Source organism: Drosophila biarmipes, unplaced genomic scaffold, assembly GCF_025231255.1.
Source record: "Drosophila biarmipes strain raj3 unplaced genomic scaffold, RU_DBia_V1.1 ptg000008l, whole genome shotgun sequence".
NCBI lineage: Eukaryota > Metazoa > Arthropoda > Insecta > Diptera > Drosophilidae > Drosophila > Drosophila biarmipes.
In genome coordinates, this window is record NW_026114529.1 from 923776 (window position 1) to 951138 (window position 27363).

Sequence of the window (27363 nt, forward strand, 5' to 3'; positions counted from 1 at the left end):
TTTCATATTATTTTCCCACCAATTTTCCGATCGATCCTATGACAGCTATATGATATAGTCGTCCGACTTTGATCAAATTAAATTCGAAACTCACTCATCAAAAAGGGTTATTTCGGCAAGCCAAAGTTTGTATACCCTTGCAGTTATAAGAAATAATAAACTTTAGTCACACAATGTGAAATTTTTAAGGATTGTTGCTGAGTTCAGAGATATTAAAAATAAATTATTTCATCTTTTTTTTAGACCATTTTTTTACATCTATATGTTAGAGTAGACCAATTTTTATTAAATTAAATTCAAAATTCTTAAAAATTTAAAAAATGTTAGTTCCTATGAGAGCTATAAGATATATATGTCCGAACCGGCTGGATCCGATTTATATACTACCTGCAATAGAAAGAACACTTTTGGGAAAGTTTCAGCCCGATAGCTTTAAAACTGAGAGACTGGTTTGCGTAGAAACGGACAGACAGACGGACATGGCTAGATCGACTCGTCTCGTGATGCTGATCAAGAATTTTTATATTTTATGGGGTCGGCAAAGTTTTCGTCACTGCGTTGCAAACTTCTGACTAAAGTCATTATACCCTCTGCAAGGGTATAATATATAAAAGCGTTTTAATATTAAAGCATTCTAAATTAATCGTGTTGTTCTTGTAATCAATATGTATTTTTTTACATTTATTTTTAAGTTGAGATACAAAGCGAGTCCAGCGGAGACCACTTCTCAAATTTATTGGGATAAATAGTGAGAAAATTTAGTTTAAATGAATATAGTTGAAAAATCCCTATTTTACGATTTTTTATAACATACCCTAAAATTGAATTGGAGGCCGTTTTTTTCACTGTCGGCAGTATATATGAAGTAGTCTTTTGATTAATATGTTTATTAAGGTATGCCGAAGACACATACCATTGACTTATTTAACAGGACTTAAGCGGTTGTAAAAGAAAAATATCGCTAAAACTTAACAGAAAATGAAAACTCGATATATCTTTCTGTCTATGGCAACAATTAGATAAATTCTTATTTTATTAAACTTTAAAATACTTGTTTTGTTGTCATATTAAAAGGTCAAAGTTCAATGCAATTATCTCTAAGCTATAGCCATGTTGATCTGATAAATAATATATGTATAATATGCGTTGTCAATAAAAAACAAAGATTGCCAAAGTTTTACCTTTATAAATTTATAATTGAGGGAGTTCTTAATTTTGGACAGAAAAAATGGTCAAATTTCCTAAAGTGCTGTTGTTGCTGCTTGCAATTTTGTATACAATTTATTTGCACTTGACCACTTAAAGGTCAAATTTCCCATTAAGTGGTCAAATTTTCCATAGTGCTGTGGTTGCAGAGGCTTGGAATTTATTTGCACATTTATTGAATTCAGCTATCAACCTCTTGTAATTGAAATAAATGAAATACAATTTGTACAACACCTTATATATATATATATTTCGCGTTTTCTTTTCGCTATAAATTTTTACTCGTGCTACGAGTGCAATGCTAAAGTTACAGCAGAGCAACTTCGCGTTTCGAGGCGGTTCGTTGCTCTTCGCTTTGTCGTCGTACTTTTCAAACTCATGTGTGGATATTTCTAAAGATGCTATTAGACTATTAACAAATATGCCAAATCTACTCTTCCAAATTTTATGGCTGTGCTGTGAGTAATGTATCACCCTCCAAAATCGATAAAGTAATGGATGAACTTCATGCCCTGAAGAGTCCATAAATGGATTTAAATTCAAAGTTTCTGAAGGCTTTTCCAAGTTCTGCCACTCACGAAAGCAATGTCAGTCAACGTAAAATAGTGGTGAAACCATTGTCTTCAGCTTCTTCAATTGGTCGTCAAGCCATCCATGCAGTACCCCCCGCACCAGTTTCTATTGCCGCCATGAGCCACGCAGAAAATCACAGGAACAAGAGGCAAATAGTTGGTCAAGTTGTGAACAACTTAAAGTTGTGCCAAGCAATAAATTTCTTTATATTGGTAGATTCAGAGCGCACGTTAAATCTGATTCTGTGTATATTCACACAATAAATAGTTGAAATAGACTAGGTGTGGAGACCGCCGCTAAAATATGTAAGCCTTTAGTCAAAAACGGTGAAGACGTTGCTACATTGGGATTTATCAAACGCTTACTGGAGAGGCTCTGTCACCAAATCAGCGCTCTAAGCGCGCTCTGCGGAGATGTGCACTCATAACAACCAAGCAACAATGACATTATCTGGAGTTGTCGTTCTCTGTTTCGCGTGACGTTTGTCAATCGCTCTCTGTAGAGCTGCTCTCAATATATTTCATAAAAATTCCCGTTCTAAGCGCGATCTTCAGAGCTGTGCGCTCATCACCGTCAAACAAACAACAACATCAGCTGGAGTTGTCGTTGTCTGTTTTGCGCGACATTCGTAATAAGCAGATCGATGAGGTGCTTTGATCTTATTCTATCATGCTTCTCACTCTAAGCATGCTCTTGTGCGCTCATCACTATCGTCGTCTATTTGGTCTATTTTGTGTTACGTTCGTCTAATGCTCACAAAACCCAACGGCTTTCGCTTTCAAAATTAGCTTTGAATGATTCTCGTGGTCACAATATCATTGCCTCTTCTCTGACGCTTCGAAATTGATTTTATTTCTCATCGACTCCTTTGTGTGGCTCCTCTCAATGGCTGCATTAACAACAACAACATTGCCCTTCTCTTTTCAACTTGGATAGATAAGAGCGATGGCAATTTGTTTGCCCTTTGCTAAAAGTATCTAGCAAACTATAGGAATGCATCGATCCTAGTCTGCATGATAAAATTCGTATCAAAACCACTATAGTAATGAAGGCGATCTACAACATTGGGAACGCAAGAACAAATACTTCCTAGGGCATTGGACTATGGTTTTCTAAATGCGAATCCGGAGGTTGTTGATCGTGCTATTGTGAGTACAGCCCCACTAAAAGTTTGTTTTCAAAACATTTCTGGATAGGGACAAGGGCGGAGCAAGTATACCTTGCCGCATCCCATACAAGTTTGATGTTATAGTTTTACTCAAATGAATTCTTTGACTCCAATTTGTACCTTGTGTTCCACAAAGAGAGCACAAAAACCCAGTATGCTAGAGGAGGTGGTGTAACTGTTGCTGTTTATCATCCCTCGTTTGGTCGCAGGATGCGGAGCATCACTCTTCACTGATGATGATATTTTCAGTATGGGCTTAATAAAAGTCAATAATATATAAAATAACTTAGATAACATTTTAGACTTAGTATGCCATCATAAATAAGATCTCTGCCATTTACTGGGAGTCAGTTATATCGCATGTGTTATGACACTTTTTTAGTTGTTATTTTAAACATCATAGAGAACAACGCTCGAGAAAAAGTCCAACATTTATTTAAGTTGTTTAAGATCTAAAAAAGCTTAAAAATCCTTCGAAATAAATTCTATAAAATGTTTTTAGTTATTCAGGATCCTGGTGATTGGAACATAACCTTGCACAACAATTGAAAATTTCAATTTCTAAAAAAATTCATTACAGTCAGTATATAGCGAATGTTGAGAGCAGGCTAAAAAGTAACCCAACTCTTTTTGGCGATTCATCAATTCGGAAATTAGGGAATTTATCTTCGCATTCAAATACAGAAAGTGCAAATGTGTTTGCCTCTTATTTGAAAGGTAATTTTGAGCCAATAGCAAGCCTTAATGCGATCATTCCTCTTTTGATTTTAGGTAGTTTAACCGTGCTGGAAGAGAATATTCATATGGCTGTGGAAGAAGTTGATGATTCTTACACTCCGGACTGGGATTCTAGCATAAATGAAAACCAGACCCTGTCTGATAAATACGCATACCAAAAACAATGTTTTTTACAAAATCTTAAAAAAAATGTATCCAAAAAGAATATTGACAGCCTTTTTGTTATCTATAAATCCAATTGAAAAGAAACTATCATCATGACTTTTTGGTTTATTTAAAAAAAATTAATAAGTAAACTGCTATTTTTTTGAGAACAGTATGCCATTCATTCAGCTGCTGTGTTAGCGCTCTCGAAATTGGCCTTAACGACAGGGTGAAACAAGAATTGATATAAAAATATTAAAAGATTTTCTTTTACTTATAATCGTGATCAGAATCACTACCTGAGTCGACGTAGCCATAACCCTCTGCCTGTATAGAAATCTCGTTTTTGTTGTCCTGATGTGTTTAATATTTTTTAAATGTGTACGGAATATTTTTTGCCAGCAAACGCAGGGAATACGAAGAAAGCTTGAAATCTCTTTGTGTGATTTGCTCTGCAAAACCAATCGAATTGTGGGTGTGGACCGCTGTGGACAGTTTGGGAAATCAAAATATTCTTTTTGAGGCTAATGATTTAAAAATTAGAATACTAGTGTCTATGAAGCTCAGGTTGCTACAGGCTTTTCTAACGCCTACGGAAGAATCCGTCTGCCCGACTCAAATATATTATATTTGTAATACAAAAACATAGAAAGGTGTCGAATTTTACCAGTTGTATTCAGTTGTATACTTTTAATCTTTGACTTAATGATATTTTTAGTTTTACAAATAAGGGAATAGAAAATTATAACAAATCTACTCTGCCAAATTTTATGGCTGTGTTGTGAGTAATGTATCACCCTCCAAAATCGATAAAGTAATCGATGAACTTCATGCCCTGAAGAGTCCATAAATGGATTTAAACTCAAAGTTTCTGAAGGCTTTTCCCAGTTCTGCCACTCACGAAAGCAATGTCAGTCAACGTAAAATAGTGGTGAAACCATTGTCTTCAGCTTCTTCAATTGGTCATCAAGCCGTCCATGCAGTACCCCCCGCACCAGTTTCTATTGCCGCCATGAGCCACGCAGAAAATCACAGGAACAAGAGGCAAATAGTTGGTCAAGTTGTGAACAACTTAAAGTTGTGCCAAGCAATAAATTTCCTTATATTTGTAGATTCAGAGCGCACGTTAAATCTGATTCTGTGTATATTCTTCTCTGTGTTGTTGCACTGCTGACATTAGCAGCAGAATTCTAACACTCGCTGTTAAAACTGTTGTTGTCCACTGCTTCTCAGAGTCTTTAGAAACAGCTATCCAGCTTGTCCGAAGTGAAAAAAATGGATTTCAAGGGAGCATAGCTTATAAGTCTCGCAACCCTTTAAGCTGATATAAAATATAAATGGCATAGACTAAAGCTTATTTTTTAGTATCTATTCCTTTTTAACCAATTAGGTTTTTGTATAAAAATTCACTGATCCCAACCTTTATAAATATACCCTTGCAGAATGTATAATGGTTTCAATCAGAAGTTTGCAACGCAGTGAAGGACACGTTTCCGACCTCATAAAGTGTATATATTCTTGATCACCGTCACTCGACGAGTCGATCTAGCCATGTCCGTTTGTCCGTTCCTTCGCAAACTAGTCTCTCAGTTTTAAAGCTATCGGGCTGAAACTTTTCCAAAAATGATATTTCTATTTCAGGTAGTATATAAGTCGGATCCTGCCGGATCTGACAAATATATCTTTTAGCTCTCATTAGAACTATTGGGGAAAAAATTGAAAAAAATGTATATCTTCGCTGTTTTTTAACATATAATCTAGGCTTGGAAAGAACATTTTTTAATTAGTTCTGAATTTCGAATTAAATTTTATCAAAAGCGGACGGCTATATCATATAGCTTCCATATTAACGATCGAAAAATTAGTGGTAAAATAATATGAAAAAATTATATCTTCGGTGTTTTGTAACATATAGCCTCCTACGCTTGAAAATAACATATTTTTAATGGTTTTAAATTTCGAACTAAATTTTATCAAAATCGCACTACTATATCATATAGCTGTCATAGAAACGATCAGAAAATAAGTCGGAAAATATGGAAATACGGAAATTCGGCAATCCGAATACCCTTGCAGTTATAAGAAATAACCAACTTTAGTAAATAATTTTTTTTATATTTTTTCCCACTAATTTCCAAGCTAAGAAGGTTATATGTCACACATGTCTTCTTTTTGTATTTATTTTATTTTTTTCTGTTGTTCACTGGTCTTCTTTTGTTTTTATTATATATTTTTATTTGCTTTTTTGCAGGTTTTCTTTTGTATTTATATTATTTATTTACCCTAGCAGAGGGTATAATGATTTCAGTCAGAAATCGGAAGGAAGCGTTTCAGACCCCATAAAGTATATATATTCTTGTCAGCGTCACTAGACGAGTCGATCTAACCATGTCCGTCCGTTTCTACGCAAACTAGTCTCTCAGTTATAAAGCTATCGGGCTGAAACTTTCCCAAACGTCTTCTTTCTATTGCAGGTAGTATATAAGTCGGAACCAGCCGGATCGGACCCATAGAAACTATCGGGAACAACATTTAAAAAAAATTATATCTTTGTTGTTTTTAGCATATAACCTTCTACACTTGGAAATGACATTTTTAATTGGGTTTGAATTTCGAATTGAATTTTATGAAAATCGGATGAATAGCTGCCATAGATACGATCGAAAAATTGGTGAAAAATAATATGTAATAAATTATAGCTTCGGTGTTTTATGACATATAACCTCCTACTCTTAGAAATAAAATTTTTAATTGGTTCTGAGTTTTTAATGAAATTTGATCAAAATAGGACGACTATATCATACATATAGCTGCCATAGGAACGATCGGAAAATTGGTGGGAAAATAATTTAAAAACAAATTATAGTTTTGGTGCTTTTTGACATATTATCTTATTATTATATTTCAAAATTCAAATGAATAAAAATCGGATATTGATATATATATATATATATATATATATATATATATATGTCTTGAAAACGGTCTGGAAAAAAGAATGAAAGAAATTTTTAATAATAATAATAAAAAATAATTTTTAATAGCACTGAAGTCAGCAACAATCCTTAAAAATTTCACATGATGCTACAAAATTTGATTATTTCTTATAACTGCAAGGATATACCAACTTCGGCTTGCCGAAGTTGACTTCTTTTCTTTTTATACCCTTGCAGAGGGTATAATGATTTCAGTCAGAAGTTTGCAACGCAGTGAAGGATATATATTCTTGATCAGCGTCACAAGACGAGTCGATCTAGCCATGTCCGTCTGTCCGTCCGTCTTTCTGTCCGTCTGCCCGTCCGTTTCTACGCAAACTAGTCTCTCAGTCTTAAAGATATCGGGCTGAAACTTTCCCAAAAGTCTTCTTTTTATTGCAGGTAGTATATAAGTCGGACCCGCCGGATCGGAGAACTATATCTTATAGCTCCCATAGAAACTATCGGGGAAAAAATTAAAAAAAAATTATATGTTTCGTGTTTTTTAACATATACATTTCTAAGCTTGGATATAACATTTTTAAATTAGTTCTGAATTTTTAATTAAATTTTATCAAAATCGGACGACTATATCATATAGCCTCCATAGGAACAATCGAAAATTAGTGGTAAAATAATATTGAAATATTATATGTTGGGTGTTTTTTAACTTATAACATCCTACGCTTGGAAATAACATTTTTTATTTGGTTTGAAATTTCGAATTAAATTTTATAAAAATCGGACGACTATATCATATAGCTGCCGTAGGAACGATCGGAAAATTAGTAGGAACGCATGAAATAAAAATTATATCTTCGGTGTTTTTTTTAACATATAACCTTATAAGCTTAAAAATCACATTTTTTAATTTGTTCTGAATTTTAAATTAAATGTTATTAAAATCGGACGGATAATTGGTGGGAAATAATGTGAAACAAATTATAGCTTTGGGGCTTTTTGACATATTATCTTATAATATTGGGAATATATATTTTTATATTTTTTAAGAATTTCAAATTCAATTAAATAAAATTATTGATTATTTTTTATAACTGCAAGGGTATACAAACTTTGGCTTGCCTAAGTTAACTTCCTTTCTTGTTTTTTAAATGTCTTCGATTATAACGGTTGTTTCTGCCAAACCGATTGATATTTTTACAAGTCTTGGTTTATTCAATTAATTTCTATGAGTTTGACTTATAATAGCTTTATTTTCTTGTATACAATGTTACAATAATCTTATTAATACATTTTTATCTTATTTCCTATTTAATTTGACTTTCCTTTTCGATTTATTTTCAATCAATTATACACCTTTGAAAAATAACGTCGGAATAAAACACAACTTTCCTGTCGACAACACCTTAAACATGAACTTTTCGTCGAGTGTGCAGGCCAACTGGCCGTTGGTAGTTGGCGCACTCGCTTCGGACGGCTCTCAAATAAAACGGAATTGGGACATGTTATAGCAGGCACATTTTGTACTGTACCCGATGATTGGCTGCGAAAAAAAATGGGTAATGTCTAAATAAGCAGCAAGCCCAGAGTTGTGCGCACGACAATTTAAACACACTTAAAGAAAAACCGAATACATGTTTCTATAAGGTATTATATATATGTTTCGCATATTTTTTCTCGTTCTCAGTTGAATCAGCAGCACCACCGTCTGCACCCCAACTGTACAGCAGTAAGTAAAAGTTAATTTAAGCTGACCAAATAACTATTAAATCTTTATACTGTTGTAGTTTTCTTTGTGAATGCAGTGCCCTTTGTCGCCTTTGGGTTTCTGGACAATTTTATCATGATCATGGCGGTATGTTTGTGTTCACACCTATCATATCAACACGTCTAGCTATTGCAATTTGCAGGGCGAATACATTGAATATTATTTAGGACACGTAATAACGCTATCTACGATGGCAGCCGCTGGTCTTGGAAACACTATAAGCGATATTCTGGGCATTACCATGGCCACCTACGTCGAAAACGGCTGCCAGATATTGGGTTTAAAGCAGCCCAAGTTGACTCCGGCTCAATTTGAATTGAAGTCTAGCAAGCGATCGTCAAGCTACGTAGGTCAACCAAAGAACAAATATATAAATGGGATTATTGTTGAAATAAAATTCGTATACTTTTAGGGACGTGTTGTCGGAATTACTGTTGGGTGTTTACTTGGAATGTGTCCCTTGTGGTTTATGGAGGAGAAAACAGATAAGAAGGACGTCTATGATTAAATCCATACAATCCACAAAGATTTGGTCGGCTTGTCAATTAAAACGTATTTCGATTTTTAAGAGTTTAATTTCCTGTTTTAATTGAGGTACAAAGAACTCTATTTTCTAGAACAAGCAATGAAGGACGGTCATAGAGCTCGGACACAAAACCTTATTTATAATATTTATATTAAATAAATACTATTTTAACCGACAAGTCTAAAATATTTGAATGAAAAGTCTTTAATTATCTATTATAATTTTACCAAGAAAAAATGATTGAGATTAGTCCAAGAACTTTCTTATCGGAGAACGTACTATTATGCTATAAAATAATAAGGCTTGCTCACTTTATCCTCAGTGTGGGCTTTTATTTACTCTGCAAATTTAATATGTGGCAAAAGAGTTCTACATATTAACATATAATACCTAAATTAGTTTAGGGCAACTCAAAAGATACAGCCGTGCTCCGGTTTTCACTTTCACATATTTTTTCGTTTTAATTTTGAAAACGCAAAAATTAGTGATTTAATTTACCGAAGACGACATTTATTTCCTTTTAAAAACGACTACATTTTTATCTTAGCGTTATGAAAAGTAAAAAGCTTTTTCTACCTACAATCATTCTTAATTGCTCAAAAAAAATGGGGACTTCTCATTGGTTCATTAACAATTATTTGCCACCATCACATTAGCCACTGGTGGTATATGTAACAAAATGAAACATTTCTATGAAACATAACTATCCGAAAACGAGACCGCGTTAAAATGAAATTAAAAATTTAATATTTGTCTCAATTGTCGATTCTTGAATTATGTCTACTAAAAGGAATCTACCTTATTGCTCATGTGGTGTATAAGCGGGCTGAGGCGCTCTGCATATGTTGGTGGCTTGTGGATAATGGATTTGAGTTCCAGGTTCATTCTTTTGCAGGTAGTATATAAGTCGAAACTATCCGGATCGAACCAATTTATTATATATAGCTCCCATTAGAATAATCGGGAAACATTTTTTTAATGTATTAAAGTAAGTTGGGAGAGTCGCCATGAAGTAAGTTAGACTTTCCACCAATGTAACATCACATTGTTTTGATTTAGTTGTACTTCTTTATTTTGTGATAGCAGCAAAGATGCAGCTTCAACATTTCTATCGTGTCTGTCTTTACGTTTTTTAAATTCTAATTAAGACTAGGTCTCGTCGCTGTGCTGCACACAGACGGCGGCGGAGAGACGGCTATGTATATGTTTATGTATATAGGCTATAGGCTTCAGAGAGCGGCACCGCGAGGTTTTTGCACATGTGGTCCGTTCGTGTTACAATTAGCACTTTCTGTGTGTGGACCAAGGCTTAGCGATCGGTTCATATTTCTGCCACTTATGTTTATGACCGGAACTTTTGAATTATGTATATACCGCAACAAAGTTTTACAGTGTGTACCCTTTGAGTACGCTTTGTGCAGTTTGTATACAATATGTGTGCATACTACAATATCTTTGGCGTTTTTATACCCGTTACACGTAGAGTAAAAGGGTATACTAGATTCGTCGGAAAGTATGTAACGGGTAGACGGAAGCGTTTCCGACCCCATAAAGTATATTTATATTCTTGATTAGGATCACTAGCCGAGTCGATCTAGCCATGTCCGTCTGTTCGTCTGTCCGTATGAACGCTGAGATCTCGGAAACTATAAAAGGTAGAGCCGTCAGACTTGCCATGCAGATTCCTGAGGTTCCTGCGCAGCGCAAGTTTGTTTGTGGTGGCCGCAGTTGTCATGCTAAAAAATTGTTTTATGCTAAAATGTATTTGGCTCATTAAAACCGTTCGATTGACCTAAAAAAATGTTTGCCACGCCCATCCTAACCCCCCCAAACGGCTAAAACGCTTAAAACTGTCTGCCGCTCACATAACTTATATCAAAATAGCCGGTAGGTGGCGCTTTAGAATATTTCTTTGTTGTTAATGTATATATCTCCATTTTAATTTTTCTCCCTCAAGCTGACTAACGGGTATCTGATAGTCGAGGCACTCGAATATATCGTTCTTTCTTAATTTATGTATATAGAACCACCTACGCTTGGAAATAACATTTTTTAATTGGTTTTGAATTTCGAATTAAATTTTATTAAAATCAGACGAATATATAACATAGCTGCCATAGGAACGCTCGGAACATTAGTGGGAAAATAATATGAAATAATCAACTTTAGTAACAGGGATTGTTGCTGACTTCAGTGATATAAAAAAAAACTATTTCATTCCTTTCCTTAGACCATTTTTTTTTGACATCTTTATGTTGTTAGAGTAGTCCGATTTTTATTTAATTGAATTCGATATTATTTAAAATATAAAAAATTGTATTCCCAAGAATATAAGATAATATATTAAAAAGCCCCAAAGCTATAATATTTTTTTCATATTATTTTCCCACAAATTTTTCGATTGTCCTTTGAAAGCTGTATGATATTGTCGTCCAATTTTGATAAAATTTAGTTCGAAATTCATAACTGATTTAAAAATGTTATTTTTAAGCTTAGAAGGTTATATGTTAAAAAAAACACTGAAGATAAATTTTTTTCATAATTTCCGACTAATTTTCCGATTGTTTCTATGGCAGCTATATGATATAGTCGTACGATTTTGATAAAATTAAATTCGAAATTCTAAACCAAAAAAAAAAGTTATTTCCAAGCGCAGGAGATTATATTTTAAAAAACACCAAAGATATATTTTTTATATTATTTTTCCACTAATTTTTCGATCGTTCATATGGCAGCTATATGATATAGTCGTCCGATTTTGATAAAATTCAATTCAAAATTCAGAACTAACTAAAAAATATTATTTCCAAGCTTAGAAGGTTATATGTTAAAAACGAAGAAGGTATAATTTTTTTAAAATTTTTCCCCGATAGTTCTTATGGGAGCTATAATATATAGTTGTCTGATCCGGATGGTTCCGACTACCTGCAATAGAAAGAAGACTTCTGGGAAAGTTTCAGCCCGATAGCTTTAAAAACGAACGACAGACGGACGGACAGACGGATAGATATGTCTAGATCGACTCGTCTAGTGACGCTAATCAAGAATTTATATATTTTATGAGGTCGGAAACGTCTCCTTCACTGCGTTGCAAACTTGTGTATAAAAAATGTTTTTTTTTTTTAATTAAAAATATTGGTATTGTGTTTGAATCAAGTTTAAGTGGCTGTATTTACATTGATTATCTCAATAACTCAACTATTAGTCCAGTCATTAGTATAAAATTACCAAAATATGTATCAAATATTTATTCATATATTGAAGCATTTATATCAGAATGTTCTTAAATATTTTTTCCGAATGAATATTCTGTATTCAAAACAACATACTTGAATATTTATCAGTGTTTAATTGAAATTCCTCTGGTTTAAATCCGTAAAAAACAAATGAGTTTATCCCAATTTCTTTCACCAAATATGTGTGTACCCACACCTAAATGACAATTGTATCCCTTCCCTTCAGTTGCAAAATAAAAGTTTCCCGGGGAAAACCTCCCGGAATTCCGAGGGGACATGTCCTGGCGCCCGGAGAATTCCCCGGGACGCCCCATATGGAAATTGTATGGGATGTCAGTTTTTTCAAGGGGAAAATGTACAGGAATTTTTTTTGAAGTCCCCCAGGTTTTTTCCTGTTCCTTATACTCATTTTTCCAGGGACTTTTCCTTGCAAGGGAAACGTCTCAGGGAAATCCCATCGGGAATTCGTGATTTTTCCAGGGACTTTCCCTTGCAAGGGAAATGTCCCAAAGAAATCCCGTCGGAAATTTGCTATTTTTCCAGGGCTTTTTCACCATTCCAAATATTGAGTTTTAAATATTACATATATAAAACATATTCATTAACTTTACACTATATTTTTTTTAAATTGTATCATTTAAATTTTCTTTAGAAGTACAATTATTATTACGAAGTCCATTTATTTTTTGGATAATTTGTTTTTAATTTTTAACTTCGCTTTTCGGTCCGGGTGCTCGGAATCCCTGTCCAACGCTCCTGAAAAAAATGTTTTTTACTTGTGTACTTATATATTTACCTTTTCAAACTGTTTGAAACCCTTTGAAGGATTTCATTACGCCACTTTCGGGTAACTGATAAAAATTCTCAAAAAAGGAACGTTCTTTAAACGTGGATTAACGCACAATTCATCTTCTAGAAGTCACTTAGAAGTGTCTTGGAAATCTTGAATAAAAAACTTGTTTTTACATGTTCGGCAATATATTGCATTTATTTTTTCTGCAAGGTTTTTGAGCGCTTATATATATATATGATATATAGGATATATATATCCTTGGCATGTCGGAAAAGCTGCTTAATAATTTTATTTATGTCAAGCTCCGTTCACATAAGAAATTTATTAATAACCGTTTCTAAAATAAATTATTTAAAATTATCAAAAATTAGCTGAAGAATCTTTGAATGCTTATTTCATATTTATTTAGAAGTTAAAATTAACGTATCAAAAATGAAACAAAACCTTAAGATAAGGATGATCTTGCAACGAAACAATATACTGATGAGAAGAAAATTGGAAAGTTTGGAAAAGATTTAAGAAAAATTATAACTCAAAATATTAATAATCGACATACGAAAATTTCAAGCTTAAATAGCAAAATAAAATTGAATTCTATAAGAAAAAGAAAGAAAAGATTAAAAGCATTGAGGATTGCATTGTTGTATGCACATTTATTGAATACCCATTGTACCGAGGGTACTTAAGGGGTGCGCACTGAAACACTTTGTTGCAGTGTTTACATATTTCAAAGTCCCGGTCATAAACCTTAAGTAGCCGAATTATGAACCGATCGCCATGGCTTAGCCCGCACACAGAAAGTGCTAGCGTCGGCATAATTGCGCCTCCACTTATGAGCGCATAGCAACGTATATAAGTTCACATCTTTACTGAAAAGGAACGACTGCATCGTAATTTTCGGATAACGGACACTCAGAAATGGAAGACAGGAAGGAAGACTACAAAAACGCGTAGGAGTTGCGCAAAGGAAAAAAAAGGGTAGCACACCTGAAATGGCTACTCTACGTAAATACTACACCTCCCGCGTGGGCTACGGCCCAAAAACTACAAACAGAACTGGATTTTCTGCAAGAAAAATTAATTAATAATAAACGCCCAAAAATTACCTCCACTCACTCAGTGCCAATAAGAAGATTTAATGAAATACTAACAGCAACAAAACCCCCATCCCCAAAGCAATTACCAAAACTTCAAAAGGTGCGAGGACCGGCACCGGTAACGCCCTAGCCCAAAAGGTCCCGGACAGCAGCAGCGGCAAATAGAGTGCGGGAATACGCCACCTCCTGCGCCACCGACGGAGCGTCAGCGTAGCCAAACCGGCGAAAACCAGCTGACGTAGAAGGAAGGAAGAGAAACCAACCAAGCTGGAAACAACATTTTTTTTACCAATGTACTGCGTTGCATAATATTTTTAATTGCACTACAATGCATATTTTTTTTTTAATATAATATAATATTTTGTAAAATTGAGCGGAACCCTTTCTGCCCAATTAGAAAAATGATAGGCAGGAAAATATAATTAAAAAAAATATGGATAAAAGCCAATTCAATTTTTTTTTCTCACTCTTTTCTAATGAGAAGTAATAGCATAAGTACCTCCTAGAAACATTAAATGACACAAAGGAAAAAAAGGTAGAAATTGAAAAAATGAACAATGTCCAAAATGAGTTTGGTAGATACAAAAGTTGTAGATTCCACGGCAAATGTCGTTCATAAAATCGAATCTGAAAAAATTGATCTTCGAACAATCACAATATTGTTAATGATAATCGTTATTATAATGTTGGCAAGCGTATTATAATTGTATAAATTAGACAACAAATGTTTGAAGAAAAGATTCCAGAGTCAAGAAAATTACCTGGACAAAATCTAAAAAAAAAAAAACAGCACAAACAAAAGTGATTTCACATGAATGTTAACACCTAAAATCTAAGAAAATGAAATAACAAAAAAATAAATATAAAAATATTTCATGTAACCCTTCTTACAAAGTATGGCTAAACTACATGCATGGAATGGAACAAATTGTACGGGGAAATATCAAACATTAAAACTAATTTCGACAGATCATACAAGTCACTAACCCAGAATAGACCTTTCCAAAAGAACATGGTTAGGAAGCATGTTGAAATATTAGTAAAGTGCTTTAATGAAGCGCGAATGCTAATACATGATCTCAGGGAAAGATTAAATCAAGATCATTGGTCACAGGTATCGAAACTTTTGATACGACTACGATCTAATTTAATATTTGTTAAACAAAAGTTCAGTTTAGAAATATCGGTACCTACCGTTCTAAACACTCCAATAGCAGTTGACACTGCACCTGAGCCGGAATCAACAGAAACGAACGAATCGGAGTCAGAAGAGCTTCCCAAAGTAAACCTCAAAATAGAAGATGAAGATTTGAATAATTGTACTATTTCGGCGGTATACACTGATCTGGACAATTCAACAGATTCAGATACTTCGAGTATAATAGAAAACATATTATGTAACTCTATAACAATGGCACAATCAAAGATTGATTTCATTAATACAGCATCCAAGGTTATAACATTTTTTGATGGTAATTTAACAAATTTCATTGATGCTTTACAAATAATAGAATCAAAGAAAGGCGAACACGAAGAATTAGCTGTCTCCATAATTAAAACAAAGCTAAAAGGTGTCGCCAGAAATCTGATCGGTAATGAAACAACCATTACTGAAGTGATTTCCAGACTAAGAGGCAACGTCAAAGGCGAAACTGTAGATGTATTATCAGCGAAGCTGATGAACCTACAGCAGCGCAATAAAACTGCTAACCAATATGCACAAGAAATTGAGCCTGAAGGTGCATATATAACAGATGGTTTACCTTTAGAGCTAGCCAGAAGGTTTTCCACGCAGCTTGCAGTCAAAGCAATGACTAAAAACTGCACAATCGATGCAAGCTGGCACATTTTGTACTATGAACGAAGCCGTTTCCAAATTTGTCAATAGTTGCACTGAAGCAACTGGACAGGCAAACACCGTCCTCTATTTTAAGAATTATCCACAGCGCGGCTCAAATCGCGGACGTGGAAATTATAGAGGTAATTTTCGCGGTAATCACAATAACTACAACAACAATTACAAAAATAACAACAGAGGACGAGGCCAATATAGAGGAAACTATAGAGGCGGTGATAACTCGAACCGAGGCCACAAAGGCAATAACCAAAGCAATGTAAGAATGACCCAAAATAATAGCCAAAACACATCGGAAAACTCCCAAAGCCCTTTAAATACCCAACAATAAAAGAAGTCAGAGTTCACATCATTAATCTCAACCAAAATATATTCATTTAATTTTTCAATGTAACTACTGGGAAATAACGTATCTTTTTAATAGACACATATGCAGACATTTCCATTTTAAAAGAAACTTCGGATACATTTCAAAACATCCAAGATGATTACATCATAGTCATAAAAGGCATAGGTCAAGAAATAATCAAATCCAAAGGTTTAGTTTCTATAGAGATACAGACAACTAAATACAAAATTCCACACGTTTTTCATATCCTAAATTCACATTTCCCAATTTCATGCGATGGAATAATAGGCATCGACTTTATTAAAAAATACAACTGTCAATTAGACTTCAAGCCATCTGAAGATTGAAGAAGATTTCGAACAACGATGTAGTCAACACAAATTCAGACAATAGAAAAAAATCCGTACTATCACATCTATCAAAAAACTTCCCTCCACAGTTCAGGTCACAGCTTTCTAGCTTATGCACCCATTATAGCGATATATTCAGATTGGAAACCGAATCAATAAGCAGAAATAATTTTTATAAACAGAAACTGAGATTAAAAGATGATGAGCCAGTCTATATAAAGAACTATCGAAGCCCACATAGTCAGGTGAACGAAATACAAAAGCAAGTAGAAAAATTAATCCCTGACGGGATTGTCGAACCGTCAGTATCCGAATATAATAGCCCACTGTTACTTGTTCCTAAGAAACCACCCCCCAAGTCAGAAGTAAAGAAATGGCGGTAAGTGATTGACTATCGCCAAATTAATAAAAAATTATATCTGACAAATTTCCACTACCCAGAATTGATGATATTTTGAATCAATTAGGTCGAGCAAAATACTTTTCATGCCTTGACTTAATGTCAGGATTTTATCAAATTGAACTCGAAAAAAGTTCAAGGGATATAACGTCATTTTCAACGAGCAATGGCTCGTATCGTATCACGCGATTACCTTTCGGTTTAAAAGTAGTAAAATTAACGTATCAAAAATGAAACAAAACCTTAAAATAACGATGATCTAGCAACGAAACAATATACTGATGAGAAAAACATCGGAAAGTTTGGAAAAGATTTAAGAAAAATTATAACTCAAAATATTACTAGTCGACATACGAAAATTTCAAGCTTAGAAAATAAAATTGAATTGTATAATAAGAAAAGATTAAAAGTATTGAGGATTACATTGTAGTATGCACATTTATTGAATACCCACTGTACGAAAGTACTTAAAGGGTGCGCACTGTAACACTTTGTTGCAGTGTTTACATATTTCAAAGTCCCGGTCATAAACCTTAAGTAGCCGAATTATGAACCGATCGCCATGGCTTAGCCCGCACACAGAAAGTGCTAGCGTCGGCATAATTGCGCATCCACTTAAGAGCGCATAGCAACGTATATAAGTACACTCCTTTACTGAAAAGGAACGACTGCATCGTAATTTTCGGATAACGGACACTCAGAAATGGAAGACAGGAAGGAAGTCTACAAAAACGCGTAGGAGTTGCGCAAAGGAAAAAAAAAAGGGTAGCACACCTGAAATGGCTACTCTACGTAAATACTACACCTCCCGCGTGGGCTACGGCCCAAAAACTACAAACAGAACTGGATTTTCTGCAAGAAAAATTAATAAATAGTAAACGCCCAAAATGTACCTTCACTCACTCAGTGCTAAAAAGAAGAATTAATGAAACACTAACAACAACAAAACCCCCATCCCCAAAGCAATTACCAAAACTTCAAAAGGTGCGAGGACCGGCACCGGTAACGCCTGAGCCCAAAAGGTCCCGGACAGCAGCAGCGGCAAATAGAGTGCGGGAATACGCCACCTCCTGCGCCACCGACGGAGCGTCAGCGTAGCCAAACCGGCAACGACCAGCTGACGTAGAAGGAAGGAAGAGAAACCAACCAAGCTGGAAACAACATTTTTTTTACCCATGTACTGCGTTGCATAATTTTTTTAATTGCACTAAGATGCATATTTTTTTTAATATAATATAATATTTTGTAAAATTGAGCGGAACCCTTTTTGCCCAATTAGAAAGTATGGCCCGTAAAGCCGTACAAATGATAGGCAGGAAAATAGAATTTAAAAAAATATGGATAAAAGCCAATTCAATTTTTTTTTCTCACTCTTTTCTAATGAGAAGTAATAGCATAAGTACCTCCTAGAAACATTACATGACACAAAGGAAAAAAAGATAGAAATTGAAAAAATGAAAATCGATACAATATCTAAAATAAGTTTGGTAGATACAAAAGTTGTAGATTCCACGGCAAATGTCGTTCATAAAATCGAATCTGAAAAAATTGATCTTCGAACAATCACAATATTGTTAATGATAATCGTTATTATAATGTTGGCAAGCGTATTATAATTGTATAAATTAGACAAAAAATGTTTGAAGAAAAGATTCCAGCGTCAAGAAAATTACCTGGACAAAATCTTAAAATAAAAAAACAGCACAAACAAAAGTGATTACACATAAATGTCAACACCTAAAATCTAAGAAAATGAAATAACAAAAAAATAAATATAAAAATATTTCATGTAACCCTTCTTACAAAGTATGGCTAAACTACAGGCATGGAATGGAACAAATTGTACGGGGAATTCTCAAACATTAAAACTAATTTCGACAGATCATACAAGTCACTAACCCAGAATAGACCTATCCAAAAGAACACGGTTAGGAAGCGTGTTGAAATATTAGTAAAGTGCTTTAATGAAGCGCGAATGCTAATACATGATCACAGGGAAATCAAGATCATTGGTCACAAGTATCGAAACTTTTGATACGACTACGATCTAATTTAATATTTGTTAAACAAAAGTTCAGTTTAGAAATATCGGACGAATCGGAGTCAGAAGAGCTTTCCAAAGTAATCCTCTAAATAGAAGATGAAGATTTGAATAATCGTACTATTCCGGCGGTATACACTGATCTGGACAATTCAACAGATTCAGATACTTCGAATGTAATAGAAAACAAATTATGTAACTCTATAACAATGGCACAATCAAATATTGATTTTATTAATACAGCATCCAAGGTTATACCAGTTTTTGATGGTAAGGCTGAAAATTTAACAAGTTTCATTGATGCTTTACAAATAATAGAATCAAAGAAAGGCGAACACGAAGAATTAGCTGTCTCCATAATTAAAACAAAGCTAAAAGGTGTCGCCAGAAATCTGATCGGTAATGAAACAACCATTACTGAAGTGATTTCCAGACTAAGAGGCAACGTCAAAGGCGAAACTGTAGATGTATTATCAGCGAAGCTGATGAACCTACAGCAGCGCAATAAAACTGCTAACCAATACACACAAGAAATTGAGCAGATGACAGATGGTTTACCTTTATAGCTAGCCAGAAGGTTTTCCACGCAGCTTGCAGTCAAAGCAATGACTAAAAATTGCACAATCGATAAGGTAAAACTTATCATGCAAGCTGGCACATTTAGTACTATAAACGAAGCCGTTTCCAAATTTGTCAATAGTTGCACTGAAGCAACTGGACAGGCAAACACCGTGCTCTATTTTAAGAATTATCCACAGCGCGGCTCAAATCGCGGACGTGGAAATTATAGAGGTAATTTTCGCGGTAATCACAATAACTACAACAACAATTACAAAAATAACAACAGAGGATGAGGCCAATATAGAGGAAACTTTAGAGGCGGTGATAACTCGAACCGAGGCCACAATGGCAATAACCAAAGCAATCTAAGAATGACCCAAAATAATAGCCAAAACACATCGGAAAACTCCCAAAGCCCTTTAAATACCCAACAATAAAAGAAGTCAGAGTTCACACCATTAATCTCAACCAAAATATATACGTTTAATTTTTCAATGTAGCTACTGGGAAAGAACGTATCTTTTTAATAGACACATATGCAGACATTTCCATTTGAAAAGGAACTTCGGATACATTTCAAAACATCCAAGATGATTACATCATAGTCATAAAAGGCATAGGTCAAGAAATAATCAAATCCAAAAGTTTAGTTTCTATAGAGATACAGACAACTAAATACATAATTCCACACGATTTTCATATCCTAAATTCACATTTCCCAATTTCATGCGATGGAATAATAGGCATCGACTTTATTAAAAAATACAACTATCAATAAGACTTCAAGCCATCTGAAGATTGAAGAAGATTTCGAACTACAATGTAGTCAACACAAATTCAGACAATAGAAAAAAATCCGTACTATCACAACTATCAAAAAACTTCCCTCCACAGTTCAGGTCACAGCTTTCTAGCTTATGAACCCATTATAGCGATATATTCGGATTGGAAACCGAATCAATAAGCAGAAATAATTTTTATAAACAGAAACTGAGATTAAAAGATGATGAGCCAGTCTATATAAAGAACTATCGAAGCCCACATAGTCAGATGAACGAAATACAAAAGCAAGTAGAAAAATTAATCCCTGACGGGATTGTCGAACCGTCAGTATCCGAATATAATAGCCCACTGTTACTTGTTCCTAGGAAACCACCCCCCAAGTCAGAAGTAAAGAAATGGCGGTAAGTGATTGACTATCGCCAAATTAATAAAAAATTATATCTGACAAATTTCCACTACCCAGAATTGATGATATTTTGAATCAATTAGGTCGAGCAAAATACTTTTCATGCCTTGACTTAATGTCAGGATTTTATCAAATTGAACTCGAAAAAAGTTCAAGGGATATAACGTCATTTTCAACGAGCAATGGCTCGTATCGTACCAATTAAAACCGTAGGTGTCACACAAATACGAGCGATTTTCCTTTTTTCGGAAAATTACATACACTAAATATCGAATATAGTGTAGTATGCACATATATTGAATACCCACTGTACCGAAAGTACTTAAAGGGTGCGCACTGTAACACTTTGTTGCAGTGTTTACATATTTCAAAGTCCCGGTCATAAGTCCTAAGTAGCCGAAATATGAACCGATCGCTATGGCTTAGACAGGAAACAGAGAGTGCTACCATCGGCATAATTGTAACAGCATATGCATACCCCTCGCGCCTCCACTCAAGAGCGTATAGCAACGTATATAAGTACACTCCTTTATACATAAATATATAGGCCTGCGAGCAGCGCAGCTACGAGACTTAGCCTTACTTAGACTTAAAGAATATGGTTAAAGATCAGAGACACTTCGACCATTGCTGCTCAAACTAAATAAAAATAAAACCGAAATAAAAACCAAAAGGAACGATTAAATTACCATACAACATGGCGACCGTGACAGGACAACGCAATTTTCGGATAAAGGACACTCAGAAACTGAAGACAGGAAGGAAGACTACAAAAACTAAAAATGGAAAACGAATACACCGACGAAAAAAAAAATCTGAGTGAGTAGAGTGTAAGCAATGGGCAAGCGCGGAGGAGTTGCGAAAAGATAAAAAAAAGGGTAGCACACCTGAAGTGGCTACTCTACGTAAATACTCCATCTCCCGTGTGGGCTACGGCCCAAAAACTACAAACAGAACTTGATTTTCTGCAAGAAAAATTAATAAGTAATAGACGCCCAAAAATTGCTTCCACTCACTCAGTGCCAATAAGAAGAATTAATGAAACACTAACAATAACAAAACCCCCATCCCCAAAGCAAAATTGATCTTCGAACAATCACAATATTGATAAATGTCAACACCTAAAATCTAAAAAAATTAAATAACAAAAAAATAAATATAAAAATATTTCATGTAACCCTTCTTGCAAAGTATGGCTAAACTACAGACATGGAATGGAACAAATTGTACGGGGAAATATCAAACATTAAAACTAATTTCGACAGATCATACAAGTCACTAACCCAGAATAGACCTATCCAAAAGAACATGGTTAGGAAGCATGTTGAAATATTAGTAGAGTGCTTTAATGAAGCGCGAATTCTAATTCATGATCACAGGGAAAGATTAAATCAAGATCATTGGTCACAGATATCGAAACTTTTGATACGACTACAATACAATTTAATATTTGTTAAACAAAAGTTCAGTTTAGAAATATCGGCTCTAAACACTCCAATAGCAGTTGACACTGCACCTGAGCCGGAATCAACAGAAACGAACGAATCGGAGTCAGAAGAGCTTCCCAAAGTAAACCTCAAAATAGAAGATGAAGATTTGAATAATTGTACTATTTCGGCGGTATACACTGATCTGGACAATTCAACAGATTCAGATACTTCGAGTATAGTAGAAAACATATTATGTAACTCTATAACAATGGCACAATCAAATATTGATTTTATTAATACAGCATCCAAGGTTATACCATTTTTTGATGGTAATTTAACAAATTTCATTGATGCTTTACAAATAATAGAATCAATAAAAGGCGAGCACGAAGAATTAGCTGTCTCCATAATTAAAACAAAGCTAAAAAGTGTCGCCAGAAATCTGATCGGTAATGAAACAACCATTACTGAAGTGATTTCCAGACTAAGAGGCAACTTCAAAGGCGAAACTGTAGATGTATTATCAGCGAAGCTGATGAACCTACAGCAGCGCAATAAAACTGCTAACCAATATACACAAGAAATTGAGCCTGAAGGTGCATATATAACAGATGGTTTACCTTTAGAGCTAGCCAGAAGGTTTTCCACGCAGCTTGAAGTCAAAGCAATGACTTAAAACTGCACAATCGATAAGGTAAAACTTACCATGCAAGCTGGCACATTTTGTACTATGAACGAAGCCGTTTCCAAATTTGTCAATAGTTGCACTGAAGCAACTGGACAGGCAAACACCGTCCTCTATTTTAAGAATTATCCACAGCGCGGCTCAAATCGCGGACGTGGAAATTATACAGGTAATTTTCGCGGTAATCACAATAACTACAACAACAATTACAAAAATAACAACAGAGGACGAGGTCAATATAGAGGAAACTATAGAGGCGGTGATAACTCGAACCGAGGCCACAATGGCAATAACCATAGCAATGTAAGAATGACCCAAAATAATAGCCAAAACACATCGGAAAACTCCCAAAGCCCTTTAAATACCCAACAATAATAGAAGTCAGAGTTCACACCATTAATCTCAACCAAAATATATTCGTTTATTTTTCAATGTAGCTACTGGGAAAGAACGTATCTTTTTAATAGACACATATGCAAAAATTTCCATTTTAAAAGAAACTTCGGATACATTTCAAAACATCCAAGATGATTACATCATAGTCATAAAAGGCATAGGTCAAGAAATAATCAAATCCAAAGGTTTAGTTTCTATAGAGATACAGACAACTAAATACATAATTCCACACGATTTTCATATCCTAAACTCACATTTCCCAATTTCATGCGATGGAATAATAGGCATCGACTTTATTAAAAAATACAACTGTCAATTAGACTTCAAGCCATCTGAAGATTGAAGAAGATTTCGAACTACGATGTAGTCAACACAAATTCAGACAATAGAAAAAAATCCGTACTATCACAACTATCAAAAAACTTCCCTCCACAGTTCACGTCACAGCTTTCTAGCTTATGCACCCATTATAGCGATATATTCGGATTAGAAACCGAATCAATAAGCAGAAATACTTTTTATAAACAGAAACTGAGATTAAAAGATGATGAGCCAGTCTATATAAAGAACTATCGAAGCCCACATAGTCAGGTGAACGAAATACAAAAGCAAGTAGAAAAATTAATCCCTGACGGGATTGTCGAACCGTCAGTATCCGAATATAATAGCCCACTGTTACTTGTTCCTAAGAAACCACCCCCCAAGTCAGAAGTAAAGAAATGGCGGTAAGTTATTGACTATCGCCAAATTAAAAAAAAATATCTGACAAATTTCCACTACCCAGAATTGATGATATTTTGAATCAATTAGGTCGAGCAAAATACTTTTCATGCCTTGACTTAATGTCAGGATTTTATCAAATTGAACTCGAAAAAAGGGATATAACGTCATTTTCAACGAGCAATGGCTCGTATCGTATCACGCGATTACCTTTCGGTTTAAAAGTAGTAAAATTAACGTAACAAAAATGAAACAAAACCTTAAAATAACGATGATCTAGCAACGAAACAATATACTGATGAGAAAAACATCGGAAAGTTTGGAAAAGATTTAAGAAAAATTATAACTCAAAATATTACTAGTCGACATACGAAAATTTCAAGCTTAGAAAATAAAATTGAATTGTATAATAAGAAAAGATTAAAAGCATTGAGGATTACATTGTAGTATGCACATTTATTGAATACCCACTGTGCGAAAGTACTTAAAGGGTGCGCACTGTAACACTTTGTTGCAGTGTTTACATATTTCAAAGTCCCGGTCATAAACCTTAAGTAGCCGAATTATGAACCGATCGCCATGGCTTAGCCCGCACACAGAAAGTGCTAGCGTCGGCATAATTGCGCCTCCACTTAAGAGCGCATAGCAACGTATATAAGTACACTCCTTTATACATAAGTATATAGGTACATAGCCGTCTCTCTGCCGCCGCCTTCGAGCAGCCCAGCTATGAGACTTAGCCTTACTTAGACTTAAAGAACATGGTAAAAGATCAGAGACACTTCGATCGTTGGAGCGGAACCATTGCTGCTCCAAATAAATAAAATAAAACCCGAAATAAAAACTGAAATGGAAGACAGGAAGGAAGACTGCGCAAAGGAAAAAAAAAGGGTAGCACACCTGAAATGGCTACTCTACGTAAATACTCCACCTCCCGCGTGGGCTACGGCCCAAAAACTACAAACGGAACTTGACTTTCTGCAAGAAAAATTAATTAATAATAAACGCCCAAAAACTACCTCCACTCACTCAGTGCCAATAAGAAGATTTAATGAAATACTAACAGCAACGAAACCCCCATCCCCAAAGCAATTACCAAAACTTCAAAAGGTGCGAGGACCGGCACCGGTAACGCCTGAGCCCAAAAGGTCCCGGACAGCAGCAGCGGCAAATAGAGTGCGGGAATACGCCACCTCCTGCGCCACCGACGGAGCGTCAGCGTAGCCAAACCGGCGAAGACCAGCTGACGTAGAAGGAAGGAAGAGAAACCAACCATGCTGGAAACAACATTTTTTTTACCCATGTACTGCGTTGCATAATTTTTTTAATTGCACTACGATGCATATTTTTTTTTAATATAATATAATATTTTGCAAAATTGAGCGGAACTCTTTCTGCCCAATTAGAAAGTATGGCCCGTAAAGCCGTACAAATGATAGGCAGGAAAATAGAATTAAAAAAAATATGGATAAAAGCCAATTTAATTTTTTTTCTCACTCTTTTCTAATGAGAAGTAATAGCATAAGTACCTCCTAGAAACATTACATGACACAAAGGAAAAAAAGATAGAAATTGAAAAAATGAAAATCGATACAATATCTAAAATAAGTTTGGTAGATACAAAAGTTGTAGATTCCACGTCATATGTCGTTAATAAAATCGAATCTGAAAAAATTGATCTGCGAACAATCACAATATTGTTAATGATAACCGTTATTATAATGTTGGCAAGCGTATTATAATTGTATGAATTAGACAAAAAATGTTTGAAGAAAAGATTCCAGAGTCAAGAAAATTACCTGGACAAAATCTAAAAAAAAAAAAAAACAGCACAAACAAAAGTGATTTCACATGAATGTCAACACCTAAAATCTAAGAAAATGAAATAACAAAAAAATAAATATAAAAATATTTCATGTAACCTTTCTTACAAAGTATGGCTAAACTACATGTATGGAATGGAACAAATTTTACGGGGAAATATCAAACATTAAAACTAATTTCGACAGATCATACAAGTCACTAACCCAGAATAGACCTATCCAAAAGAACATGGTTAGGAAGCATGTTGAAATATTAGTAGAGTGCTTTAATGAAGCGCGAATGCTAATTCATGATCACAGGGAAAGATTAAATCAAGATCATTGGTCACAGATATCGAAACTTTTGATACGACTACAATACAATTTAATATTTGTTAAACAAAAGTTCAGTTTAGAAATATCGGCTCTAAACACTCCAATAGCAGTTGACACTGCACCTGAGCCGGAATCAACAGAAACGAACGAATCGGAGTCAGAAGAGCTTCCCAAAGTAAACCTCAAAATAGAAGATGAAGATTTGAATAATTGTACTATTTCGGCGGTATACACTGATCTGGAAAATTCAACAGATTCAGATACTTCGAGTATAATTGAAAACATATTATGTTACTCTATAACAATGGCACAATCAAATATTGATTTTATTAATACAGCATCCAAGGTTATAACAATTTTTGGTTGTAATTTAACAAATTTCATTGATGCTTTACAAATAATAGAATCAATAAAAGGCGAGCACGAAGAATTAGCTGTCTTCATAATTAAAACAAAGCTAAAAGGTGTCGCCAGAAATCTGATCGGTAATGAAACAACCATTACTGAAGTGATTTCCAGACTAAGAGGCAACGTCAAAGGCGAAACTGTAGATGTATTATCAGCGAAGCTGATGAACCTACAGCAGCGCAATAAAACTGCTAACCAATATACACAAGAAATTGAGCCTGAAGGTGCATATATAACAGATGGTTTACCTTTAGAGCTAGCCAGAAGGTTTTCCACGCAGCTTGCAGTCAAAGCAATGACTAAAAACTGCACAATCGATGCAAGCTGGCACATTTTGTACTATGAACGAAGCCGTTTCCAAATTTGTCAATAGTTGCACTGAAGCAACTGGACAGGCAAACACCGTCCTCTATTTTAAGAATTATCCACAGCGCGGCTCAAATCGCGGACGTGGAAATTATACAGGTAATTTTCGCGGTAATCACAATAACTACAACAACAATTACAAAAATAACAACAGAGGACGAGGTCAATATAGAGGAAACTATAGAGGCGGTGATAACTCGAACCGAGGCCACAATGGCAATAACCATAGCAATGTAAGAATGACCCAAAATAATAGCCAAAACACATCGGAAAACTCCCAAAGCCCTTTA

General features: G+C 34.7%; 1 protein-coding gene and 2 long non-coding RNA genes across 9 annotated transcripts in view; 2 read left to right on the forward strand and 1 right to left on the reverse strand.

Moving 5' to 3' along the window:
• LOC108031632 (transmembrane protein 65) overlaps nucleotides 1-9247 on the forward strand; it is a 56485-nt gene extending 47238 nt beyond the window's left edge. Inside the window, exons 3-8 of one of the 5 annotated variants that reach the window (XR_006367411.2) lie at nucleotides 8202-8324; nucleotides 8453-8494; nucleotides 8553-8620; nucleotides 8676-8883; nucleotides 8946-9085; nucleotides 9151-9247. Coding sequence is in view for 4 of the 5 variants with exons in the window: in XM_044091187.2 (XP_043947122.1) it covers nucleotides 8202-8324; nucleotides 8453-8494; nucleotides 8553-8620; nucleotides 8676-8879; nucleotides 8946-9041 (533 nt within the window). In the remaining variant the exon portion in view is untranslated. Of the gene's footprint in view, nucleotides 1-8201; nucleotides 8325-8452; nucleotides 8495-8552; nucleotides 8621-8675; nucleotides 8884-8945 lie in introns of all 5 variants that reach the window. The other 4 variants (XM_044091187.2, XM_044091189.2, XM_044091186.2 and 1 more) reach the window with 4 other exon arrangements.
• Nucleotides 1-27363, reverse strand: part of LOC127011751 (uncharacterized) — a 48425-nt gene that overhangs the window by 12156 nt on the left and 8906 nt on the right. Inside the window, exons 2-3 of one of the 3 annotated variants that reach the window (XR_007765029.1) lie at nucleotides 25181-26083; nucleotides 14107-14194 (exon numbers count right to left, since the gene is read on the reverse strand). This is a non-coding gene — a long non-coding RNA (uncharacterized LOC127011751). Of the gene's footprint in view, nucleotides 1-13526; nucleotides 14195-25180; nucleotides 26084-27363 lie in introns of those variants that run through there. The other 2 variants (XR_007765028.1, XR_007765030.1) reach the window with 2 other exon arrangements.
• On the forward strand, nucleotides 15921-23126 carry LOC127011752 (uncharacterized). Its single transcript, XR_007765031.1, has 3 exons — nucleotides 15921-15967; nucleotides 19758-19812; nucleotides 23055-23126. It is a non-coding gene; the product is annotated as an uncharacterized LOC127011752 (long non-coding RNA).